Source organism: Terrapene carolina, unplaced genomic scaffold (genome assembly GCF_002925995.2).
Source record: "Terrapene carolina triunguis isolate 2854851 unplaced genomic scaffold, T_m_triunguis-2.0 Scaffold629, whole genome shotgun sequence".
In the NCBI taxonomy this organism is placed as follows: Eukaryota; Metazoa; Chordata; order Testudines; family Emydidae; genus Terrapene; species Terrapene triunguis.
Window position 1 is genome coordinate 6354150 of NW_020664980.1, and position 12527 is coordinate 6366676.

Here is a 12527-nt window from a genome sequence, read left to right on the forward strand (position 1 = left end):
CAGGGGCACACTGTTGACTCATATCCAGCTTCTTGTCCACTGTAATCCCCAGGTCCTTTTCTGCAGAATTGATGCTTAGCCAGTCGGTCCCCCGTCTGTAGCAGTGCATGAGATTCTTCCGTCCTAAGTGCAGGACTCTGCACTTGTCCTTGTTGAACCTCATCAGATTTCTTTTGGCCCAATCCTCCAATTTGTTTGTCACTCTGAACCCTATCCCTACCTTACAGCGTATCTACCACTCCTCCCAGTTTAGTGTCACCTGGCAAACTTGCTGAGGGTGCAATCCACGCCAGTAGGCTGACTACTGGTGGCAGAGCTCCGAGCCACCATAGCAATATAGCATTAAGACACCCAAAGTTACAAGCAAGTTGGTGATAGAACCCCTTACTGGTCTCAGTGATTCCCAAAGCATCACAGTTTGAAAGCTTGTCTTATTGGACCAATTTCTGCTGGTGCAAGAAAGATATTACCTCACCCACCTTGTCTCTCTAATATCCTGGGATCAATGCAGCTACAACAACACTGCAAATAAGTATATTAGTAACTCTGAAAATTAAGTGGTTGTACAAATATATTGGTTGAGATTTTCAGAAGTACCTACAGAATTGGACCACATAGCTCACATTAAAAGTGTGTGCGTGTGCACGCGCCTCCAAAATATATTTTTCAAATGTATTTAGATGACACATGAAGAAAACCTGACATGCTCATGGACATGGTATTGGTGATGCAGTAGATGGCATCCTTCCCTTGGAGTTGGTACTGACCAGTTCCTCTTCATGTTGTGAGGGGTCTTGATCCTAGGGCAAGCACTCTAGCACTGGGAACTTAAACATTAGATCTGACTGCTATTGGTATTTAAAAATCCGGTGGCACTTTAGAAATAGCTAGGTATGTTAGTTCTAGTGTATTTGCTAAACTCCTGTTTGAACAATTAAATAGTTTATCTAATTTCATCCCATAGTTTGTTGTGGGATATATTTTTTTTTTTCTCGCATCCTGTCCTAAACTTATTGTGCACTATTAAAATGCTAAAGAATTTTAGTACAGGGTGAAATCATTCTTGTATATGTAGTTGTAACATGCTTTGGGATGAAAATGTTTTAAATACAAGTTAATATAATTTTATTTTTGAATATTCATTTTTAAATTGGCTCAAAATATTCTAAGGTTTAGGGTAAAAGTTAATTTCAGCTTAAAATTCTGCACAGGCCATTCCATTTCAATATAAATGAATACTCATAAAATGTTAATTTGTGGCAGTGTATCAGCAATGCTCTTGGACTTCAATCTACAGTCTAAATCTTCAGTATGGTAAAATGTGGAGCTTCAGTACCAGAGTGATAACTTATATAACATATTTTATATTGCTTTCAAATAGATGACAATATCAGTTATTTTGATTTTCTTTCCTACAGTTCAGACACTATTGCCAGATGTTGGTATATTCTTCTTTCTGGATCTGTCCTTATGAAGGACTCCATGTTTTTACCACCATGCAGGTATGTACAGGTTAATTTAACTGCTTAAAGGGACACAATCAACATATACTTCCTTGCATATGTTAAAAAGACTGCCTTAATTTTTTCACTTTCAGTAACTTAAAAATAGAATTTAGTTTTCAATTATTTTCAATTTTCTCTCAGATGAAACATTGAAGATCAATTGTAGCTTTCAATTTACCAGGCTCCCTTTTTAGTTCTCAGTGTGTTAGAGTTCACATAGCAAACACTGCATCAGAGGTACTCTTAATTAAAAATGGCTCCTGTTGACTATATTTGAAATTTAGGGAAAAGTTTGTTTTTGTTTTGGGCTCTTTAATAAAATCTTATTTTTACAAAATCTAAATTTTGGACTATATGAGTTGACATTGTCCTTTTTCTCTTCACAAATGTGACTGCGTAATAGTCTATTCCATGTGATTTGGGATTATAGTCAATAGCAATATGTGATTTTTATATGAAGTAAAAGAGGATTGGTGTCAGTCACAGTGAAAACATGACAAAAGTCTTACTACATTTCAAATTTGGAGCACAATGAACATTAGGTGACCTGTTTAAACTGGAGCATAACAGCTGATTTAGGGTTAGGGTTAAACCTGGCTGCCCTGTGATATTCTGCTTGATCTTGTATATCATTCTGAATTAGGGTGAACAGATGTCCCGTTTTTAAAGGGACAATCGCGTTTTTGGGGACTTTTTCTTATATAGGCGCCTATTACCCCCCACCCCTGTCCCGTTTTTTCACAGTTGCTATCTGGTAACCCTATTCTGAATTTTTACTTCACTGTGTTATGAAGCCATACCTGGCATATTTGGGTTCATGATACATCTTCAGGAATTGTAGTTGAAAAGCATCAGATTTCCAGTCTGGAGGAGGAGGTAGAATTTAAGATTAATGGCTTCTGTATGAAGAAGCAACTTGACTGTGTCTGATGCTCTGTATGGAAGTTGTTAATTTCCTTGTATGTTTGGAATCTGTGTGTCGGGTGTGGAGAAAAGGGTGAAAACTTGTCCTACTAATATAGTGAAACAATAGCAGTGTAAATCTATAGCAGTATAGCCTATGTCAGCATGAAGGCCATGCTCGTACAAATTTGTGTCAAAGTATGTCCATTGACGCCATATCTTTTATAATTTCAAAAAGCGGTCTTATTGAAGCAAATGAGAAATCCTTGAGATTTTGCTCCCCTTCAGAGGTAGTACTGTTTATTTTGTGACTGCCGATGCCCACAAACAGGAAAGACATTAGATCCTGATGCTGCAAACTGTTAAGCATTGAAGTCAAACCTAAAGTTTTGCATTGTTTTGTTTGAGTGCAGTTATGTAACAAAAAAAAATCTACATTTGAATGTTGAACTTTCATGACAAAGAGAGTGCTCTACAGTACTTGTATGAGGTGAATTGAAAAATACTGTTTCTTTTGTTTATCATTTTACAGTGCAATTATTTGTCATAAAAATAATAATATAAAGTGAGCAGTGTACACTTTATATTCTGGGTTGTAACTGAAGTCAATATATTTGAAAATGTAGAAAAACATCCAAAAATATTTAATACATTTCAATTGGTATTCTATTGTTTAACAATGCGATTAAAACTGCGATTAATCTCGATTAATTGTTAATCACATGAGTTAACTGCGATTAATCGACAGCCCTAATTATTTTTCTTAATCTGTTACTCAGATGTTTGCTTTTCTTTATGTAAATTCTCTGTCAAAATAGTGTTTTGACACTATCTAGTTTATCAGTAATGCAAATTAGTTTTGGGATGGGACTCTCAGGAGTTTGAAATTGATTGAATACTTCATCAGTCATTCAAGGATAAAATTGACAAAATAGATATATAGGAAAAGTTACAGGACACATGATTTCTTCAGAATGAGATGCTTGGGACAACCAGTTTAAATAGATTGTTGTTCACCATCCTCATTGTAGGACAGAGCTGATTAACTACAGTGCCTCCTGATGCTATATCTTGCCAGTTTTTTTCATTATGTCAACTGTTAATTTTTTTTTACACCAGAGAGAACATATTAAGTGACTGCTCTTTAGCTTTTTAGAAACCAAATCTTAGCACTTGCCCTCAGACTGTGGAAACAAGTTTTTAACAAGGAGAAGGTGAACTTGGTGCATTTTAACTGGATTATCTTAATATATATAGCTAAACATTAGCAAAGCCTCTGTGAACTACTATATATATTTTTCCTGTTTGTCTATGTAATTTATGTGTATACAAGTGAACCATTAATTAATGCATACACTGCTGCCCTTCTCTTGGAGCCATTGAAAAGGAATTTATCCCCCAGAGGATTCTACTTGTTATGTCTCTTGCCTCCTATGACAGCTTGGTGGTGAAGGTGGCCTTTGCTAGCATTAATTGCTGAGCTTTGGTGCTGGGTTTTTTTGGTGAAATGGTTTGCCAGCTCACAACTGCAACCAGTCAACTTGTGGTTTGCTACCGTTTGATTTCTCTTTTATAAGAGAAATGCCAGGAGTTTAAAAGTTAGTCCACAAAGGTGTAGACCTGGCTTGACAACCAGTCTGGGCAGCCTTTGATGTCAGTGAGTTGATGGGAAGTGCTGTTGCCTCAAGAATGAATCTGCTTCAGGCTCAAGGTCTTAGGTTGCAAGCTGTTTGGGGAAGGGAGCGGGAGCTTCTGTAACAGGGTATAGTATTTATTACAGTGGAACCTGGATTTGATATGGGCTTCTGGAGAATAGGTTATTGTGCTGTGACCTCTGCTTTTTGTGTTGAGTAGTATTGTTTGTCACCTCATGTTCCCATCTGTTTGTATCTGCCTGTTGTCTCTTGTCTTCTATTTAGATAAGTTCTTTGTGGGGCACGGACCATGATCCATGACAGGAGCACCTGGGTGCTACTGCAAGAAAAATAATAAATAATGGGTGCCACTTTAATGCTAATAAGTTATTCTCTTTTCTCACCAATGCAGACTAGTAAGTTATTAAACTGAGATCCAGACAAGCAGCAGCAATGAATGAGTGTACTGGAAATTTTGGTACCATTGTGCATGCCCGCACGCACACACTGTATTTACATCTGTGCACTCAAATTTTATGGTAAAATTACAGGACTGAAATGTTTTTGAGCTTAGTATCTAACTAGAGGCAGGAAATTAAACTCTCAACCATTCTGGAGTGAAGTTCAGCAATGCCTGAAGTTTGTCACAAGTGGATATGTGCATAAAGCCTAGATAAAGACTGCATTGAAATGGTGTGTTTACCTGAATTTAAGGAGTGAATGATTTAAGTGACTTATGTAAAAAAAATAAATTGCAAGTCTTCCATAAATTATTAATGAGATTACAACTGCTTATGTGGTGGATAATGAGGGAAAGCGGCTGCCAGACTATAATAAGGGTAAGAATGTTCTGTTGTATGAAACTGTTTACAGTCTAAATCATGTGCTTCTTGGTGTTTTTTGGGTCTACTTAGTTAGTGAGATCATCTGGAAAGAAAATGAACATTTTTTCCTTTTGGCTAATGAGACAACGTGTATGATGTACAAAAGGCTTGAAGGAAAAAAAATAATTGGAGCTCAACCACCACAATGAAATTAACAACAGTATTTTTATTATTTAAGTATGAGAATGAAAAGCTTCAGAGATTTTGGGCTCTTCTATAATCACATAAAACATTACAATTACGTTTTGCTCTTCTAAGGAGAATGTAAAACTTTTCTGTGAAAAGAAAAAAATGGGTGCAAAAGAATTGAAGTATTTCTACACACAGTCAGGTGGCACTTAAAGAAATGAAATTGCTATTAGAAACACTGTGTGCTTGGCCTGGCCTGCAAAAGATATTTGCTAAGAAAGGAAAAGTTTAATGTACAAACTTCAGTCAGGCTCTGCACAGCACTCTGATCTTAATTTAGCATTTTAGAGCAAATTTTCTCATTAACTATGTACTCTAGATCAGTGGTTCTCAACGAGGTGTGCGCGCATCCATAGGGGTACTCAGAGGTCTTCCAGGGGACGCATTAACTCATCTAGATACCTCTACCTCGATATAACGCTGTCCTCGGGAGCCAAAAAATCTTACCGCGTTATAGGTGAAACCGCGTTATATTGAACTTGCTTTGATCCACCGGAGTGTGCAGCGCCGCCCCCCTGGAGCACTGCTTTACCACGTTATATCCAAATTTGTGTTCTGTCGCCTCACGTTATATCGAGGTAGCGGTGTATTTGCCTAATTTTACAACAGGCTACATGAAAAGCACTAGTGAAGTTAGTAGAGACTAAAATTTCATACAGTGACTTATTTATACTGCTCTATATACTATACACTGCAATGTAAGTACAGTGTTTATAATCCAATTGATTTATTTTATAATTATATGGTAAAAATGGGAAAATAAGCAATTTTTCAGTAATGTGCTGTGACACGTTTCTATTTTTATGTCTGATTTTGTAAGCAAGTAGTTATTAAGTAAGGTGAAAGTTGGGGTATGCAAGACAAATCACACTCCTGAAAGGGGTACAGTAGTCTGGAATGGTTGAGAGACACTGCTCTAGATACATTTAAAGAGTCACATTGCGCTCATATTTGTGATTAAGAGATCATGTGTGATTATGATGGAATACTTAGGCACTGAGATTTTCAAATCCTCTTTACTGAGTAAGTGTGTGTTTGGAATATACAGAATATAAGTATATTAATATATTGCTATGTGTACTGTTTACACTGTCATACCTGTTAGATAATAAAAAACGCATTGTTTTACGCACTAGATTTTGAGACCTGTATGAGTCTAGAGAAAACTGTATTGTGACAGAAGGTAAAGATTTCATGCTAACTTACATATTTTAGTATGGGTATTTATTTAAAGAAGCTCTGTTTCTTTGTACTTTTTTAGTGTTCTAAATCTTGATTGTTTATAAACACCTCAGCTCTTCACTTCAGTTGATGATGTTATATCTTTTTATTTTTTTATTTATTTATTTTTTTAAAAAAGGCTTGGCTAAGATAGAATGCCAATAATATTTGAACAAAGAAAGAATGAAAGATATAAACCATCAGAAATGACAAGAAGACTACAGAAGTATGAGTAACAATGGACCATGTCTAAAGCCAAAAGATTTCAGATTTTATAATGAAATAGTCAAGTTGGTGCTCCCTTTCCTTTGACAATACAAGTGCGTATCCGAAACCAACAGTCTAAAATCCTTATGCTCAGATTGCACACTGTGAGAGCTTCAATGTGAATGAAAGATTAACCATTTATGAATATTGTGCCCTATATAGTAGTGTGGTACATTTCAGGTTCCTTTTTGTCATTTGAGGACGTTTTCTCTCTCTATATGCCATACAGTGAAGTTGCACATTTTAGAACTGTCACTATTTAACTTTTCTTGTGAAGTAGTGCCTTGGATAATTTTGTTTTCTTGAGCTTTATAGAATCTACACAGTCTACTCAGGTCTCTGCCATCCCTTACTTTGCCTTGCAGGTTAATACTTGGTGTACCCCAGTCCCCAAGTTCCTTTGAAGCGTACCTCTGTAGTGTCCAGCTCCTGTCACTGGACATTAACAGTAATTACCAGGTTTGCTATTCCAAAAGGAATAGTATACACACAGCTTGATTGGTACAACTCAGGATCAGGTCCTTAATAACATTACAGCACTGAAATATATTTACAGTGAATCAATCATAAGTTTATTATCAAAGGTTATATTTAAAAGTATTGTGAATAAAAATAAGTGAAAACATGGTTACACATATAAAACACAACCCCAGGTCTATACTTAATGGTTACTTTTCCTATTTATTAAAGTAGATTTTCTCCCAAGGATACAGTCTCTGACAGAGCTGCTGATTTTCAGTAACCAGATCACAGGTTTTCCCATGCCCTTCAAGGGGTTTCCTCAGTAAATAGATGATCAAATGTCTGTCTTGTCTCCAGTTATAGTCCAGTAAACGTTCGATATGCCCTTTGTTTGTTTTCCAGTGTCCTACCCCCCCATGTTGACTTCATATCCTCATGTTGACTTGGAATGCAAATGTAGCTCCTGTTGTTTTGATTTACAATGCTTAATTTACATCAGAGATCGGTATAGACACATAGCCATGCTTTGTCTGGCAGAAAACCTATTATAATCAATACATATATTTTACAGTGATATTTATGACCAGCCTGACACCAACTTTCATTTAGATACCTTACAGTACTCTATTTATAGATAAATACCATGAAAGAGATGTGTTAGGTGTGGTGAATGTGTCAGGCCTGATGGGAGTTGCTGACACAGAGTAGTGAACTTTGTTGGCAACGGTGGGCCTCTTTATCACACTGATGGTGACTGGAAGTTAAATAAACAAATATTTTACATGTAGACTACATTTTAGTTTCAAATTTCATATAATCAAGTTGCTAATGGAATTAACTATTCTAATATTTAAAATAATTTAATTCAGTACTTACAAAGCACATTGCATCTTCAAAGCACTGTGCCAATGTTTGCCAATTTTAAAAAGTAATATGAGGAAAGAAAAGTACTTGAGATGCTGCCTGTTGACCCTGGCTCATTTGTTGAATTATCTGTTTAAAATAAAATATTCAGAACGCACAGGAGGAGGTTGAGCCCACACAATATAACTCCCCTCTCCTTCTGACCCTGTGAAAACACACCTGTGCAAAGGCCACGTGTTTTGTGCTCTGTAGTTCTTAGGTGATAGGCAAGGAGCAAGTGGACCTTGAGAAGAGCTATTTTTTTTATTACATCAGGCCTCAGCAAAGATTTTTGGTATAACAGAAGACTCTCTTTCGTATGCACACTCCCACTATATACTCCCAACCCATCCATGAGAGGTTTTGGCCTGAGAATGGCCAGGGATTGCATGGTAGCACAGTTTTTCGGAGAGCCATGCTGTCATGGGTGTTGAGCAGGGGTGGACAAACTTTTTGGCCCGAGGGCCACATTGGGGTTGCACAACTGTATGGAGGGCCGGGTAGGGAAGGCTGTGCCTCCCCAAACAGCCTGGCCTCTGCCCCCTCTCACTTCCTGCTCCCTGACTGCCCCCTCAGAACCTCCAGCTCATCCACCCCCCGCTCCTTGTCCCCTGACCACCCCCTCCCAGGACCCCTGCCCCCTATCCAAACCCCCTGTCCCCTGACAGCCCCCCCGGGACTCCCACCCCCTATCCAACCGCCCTCTGATCACTTCCCCTGGCCCCTAACTGCCCCCTGAGATCCCACCTCCTTATCCAACCCCCCCTGCTCTCTGTCCCTTGACTGCCCTCCTGACCCTATCCACATCCCCACCCCCTGACAGACCGCCCCAGGACTCCCAGTCCCAACCCTCCCTGTTCCCCAACCCCTGACCGCCCCCCCCCCGAACCTCAGCCCCATCCAACCGCCCCCTCCTCCCTGACTGCCCCCCAGGACCTCCCGCTCTCTTACCCAATCCCCCCACTCCCGCCCCCTTACCAGCAGCAGGAGCTTGCAGCTGCGACACTCAGCCAAAGGCAGCTGCGCTCCCCACGCTGCCCAGCGGGAGCGGCGGGCCAGAGTGCGGCCCGCGTGGCTGCGGGGGAGGGGCTGGAGATTAGGCTCCCCGGCCGGGAGCTCAGGGGCTGGACAGGATGGGTCCGCGGGCCGTAGATGGCCCACGTCTGGTGTTGAGGGTCTGAGCAATAGTTTGGAGCCACTTAAGCCTGTGTGTGAATGACCTGAAGGTCGTGGGCTTTCTCTATAGATTTTGAGAATTGATTAAGTTGAGGTACCTTGGTCCCTGCATGGGAAAGCAAACCTTCCTTCCTCCCTTTATTCCCCTCCGCTTCATTCAGTGGCAACTACACAAACTTATTATTGCATATGGCTAGGGTATGGAGCTTTGTTTAATTTGCCTCTCCCCCAGCTTTTCAAGTGGAGAGTAAACTCTAAGCTATCTTGTATTGGGGAGTAATATTGGAGAAAGGTAATACTTCATAAAAGGCTTGGAAAGGATGTTTGTATTTGCAATTATCATTGAAGATACAACACCAAACAAGGCTATATTTTGGGGGAGGGATTGCGAGGGAGGCAGCACGGGATTGTACTGCATCCTGGGAGCTATCAAAAATAATACTGATCAGACTTCAGTTATTTTCATAGTACATCATTGTACAGCTAGAATAGCTGAGTCTAGTTGAAGAGAACACGGTTTATTAAATTCAGAAAAGCTGCTTGGTCTTATTGTACAATATGAACATCTCCTAGATTAAAAAAAATCAGTCAAATTATTAATCCATTGGGTCTTGCATTTCTGACCCAAATAGCTTTGTTTGGGATTGTAAAATATAAAAGCAGTAGCTGCTCTGTATTAAAATATTCTGGTGGGAGGAGTTGCAGGGGTGGTATGGGGAAGGAGTAAGAGGAGAGAAAGCTAATGTTAGCTGTGAGTAATGAAAATTTTTCCAATTCTTGCTTAGAGAATTACTGTAGACTGAAAACAAATGTTGTACAATGTATAAAACTGCTTTTTAACTATCTTTCAAGACAGCTCTTTTCCTAATACTCTACTCAGAAGAAATTGTAAATGTAGGAATAAACCTCTTCAGGGGTAAACTTCTGTCTCCTTTATAGACTAAGACACAGTAAAGAGAGAGAAACAAGGCATCGACACTAAATTGGACAGACACTAGGTGTAGCAGTTAACTGTCATCTAACTTTTTTATTTTCAATTATTAGGCACGTGTCACGGGGTGCAGTCCTCATTGCCAGACTGGTGCCACTCCTGGTTATTCTGGGGATTAGCTCAGTGCAAACCCCCATGTCTGTGGTCTGCACCCCATCACTCTGTCTCTGCTCCCGCCTCTGGCTCCTTTCTCAGCTCCCAGAACCTCAGCGCCCTCTTTGCGACTTAGTCCTCTGAATATCCCCTTCCTGGGGGGTGCGTGTCACCATCCTATTGTCCAGCCACTTCCCCAAGGGACAGTGGGGGGACCCAGCCCTGCCCTCTACTCCGGGCCCCAGCCCAGGGACCCTGTAAATAGAAGTTTCCTGCTGCTCCTCTGTAATGTCCATCAATGATGCTGTATTTCCCTGGGCCACTTCCCTTTCATCCTACCACCTTCTTCGCCCTCACCTCAGGGCACTCAGCTGCTCAGTTTCAGGAGCCAGCCATTGCTTTGTGCAGCGTCCTTGCAGTTCTCTCAGTCCTCCACGGACACAGTCCTTACTTCCTGGGCTCCCAGCAGCAACTGACTCTACTCTGCCAGTGCCCTCAAGCTCTCTTTTATGTGACCCTACTGGGACTGGATTGGTTGCTCCCTGCAACTCCTCCCTGATTGGCTGTGCTTCCCACAGCTTCTCTGGGCTGCTTGGAGGTTTCTTCTCCATTGATCCTTTTGGGGCAAGGCATGGTTAACCCCTTTTATGCCTGTGTGGGGGAGCCATATCTAAATATTTGTTTTTATTTGCAGCTACTATGGAAGGAAATCTAATTTGCCTCTGGAAATCTGAATCTATTATTTATTTTCTCTAATGAATTATGTGGAAAAGAGGGTTTGGAGCACATAATGGAAAATATGGTCATTATGAATGACATCTCTTGAAAAATAAAATGTTTTATACATGTGAGAATCTTTGAAATGGAATTTGTTGATCCTTCTGAGTTTAAAAAAAAAATCCAAATGTTCCTGTTCTTTAAAAAAGGCATTACTTGTAGATTTGTTTATAAGATGCACTTACCTATTAAACATTCACTGCTATTCTAAGTTTTTGGGGATATCAGGGAGATTCTGTTAATTCATAGTTGAGAAAAGTGATTGTCTTTGCAAACTAAGTCTGAAAGGGCAAATGCATTGCTGTAGATATGCTGAATGTTTGCTGGAATGTGTGTTATGCATTAGACACATTCTTGATCTCTCAGGGTATGCACAATGTGCCCAGCCATTTGATGGTGTCATCATCAGCCAGGTGGAGAGCCGGTAGACCACTGTCAAAATAAATCAGTGGACACTCGTTAAGGATACGCGACTGTAGTGAATCGGCCTGACTCCCGACGGCCCCTGAGAGGGAGGAGCCAGAACAGGCCCCCAAGTGGGCGGAGCCACCGCCACCTGTTCCCGCCCCCCGGAAGTGGGCGGAGCCACCGGCACCTGTTCCCGCCCCCCGGAAGTCAAGGGGCGGGACAGGAAGTATAAAAGTCAAGCCCCAGCACTCAGTTGGAGCCCAGCGGCCGGAGAGGTCAGACGCTCCTGCTCGGGCTCCTGGTAAACCGCTCCTGCCCCGAGCCAGGTATCCTGCCGCTGCCGGACCGAACCTCCCCAGAGCCAGGTACCCCGAGGCGGACTGGCCGAGCCTCCCCAGAGCCAAGTACCCCGAGGCGGACTGGCCGAGCCTCCCCAGAGCCCGGTACCCGGACGCCGACGGACCGAGCCTGCCCCGAGAGCGGTACCCCGAGGAGCGACCCGAGACCGGAGGAGCTGCCCGACCTAGACCGCCCTCAGCAAGACGAGGAGCCCATGGTGTGGGACCCCGCTGCCGAGCCCGGCGAGGAGCAGGTACCCATGGAGGAGGAGGAGATGGGAAGTGGCCCGGGGAATGCCGACCCCGAACCGATGTCAGTGTGTTGCGGGCAGGATCCCCACTGACCCCGCGGCAGACAGACTGCTGCGGATAGGGCCCCGGGCTGGAACACAGTGGAGTGGGTGGGCCTGTGTTCCCCCCTGCCACCCCACGCCGGGTGGCAGTCTCTCCTTCTCCCCGCCTAGGGCAAGGACTGCCCCAAAGCGCTCAGCTCCTGCTACCAGGACCTGCGCCCCCGAACTATTGTTTGTTGCCCCGCCCTGACTAAGGGCCTGGGCATCCTGAACTTGTTTGCGCTCAGCCCTGCCGTAAGGGCCTGAGCCCCTGAACTTTTGTTTGCTGCCCCGCCCTGACTAAGGGCCTGGGCTCCTTGACTTCGTTTGCTGCCCCGCCCTGACTGAGGGCCTGGGCTCCTTGACTTTGTTTGCTGCCCCGCCCTGACTGAGGGCCTGGGCTCCCTGACTTTGTTTGCTGCCCCGCCCTGACTGAGGGCTTGG

At 42.2% G+C, this 12527-nt stretch overlaps 1 protein-coding gene across 2 annotated transcripts in view; it reads left to right on the forward strand.

Moving 5' to 3' along the window:
* Positions 1-12527, forward strand: part of RAPGEF6 (Rap guanine nucleotide exchange factor 6) — a 241511-nt gene that overhangs the window by 53651 nt on the left and 175333 nt on the right. For both annotated transcript variants that reach the window (XM_024213334.2, XM_024213333.2), the window contains one exon: positions 1419-1502. In XM_024213334.2, the coding sequence (XP_024069102.1) occupies positions 1419-1502 (84 nt within the window). The remainder of the gene's footprint in view (positions 1-1418; positions 1503-12527) is intronic.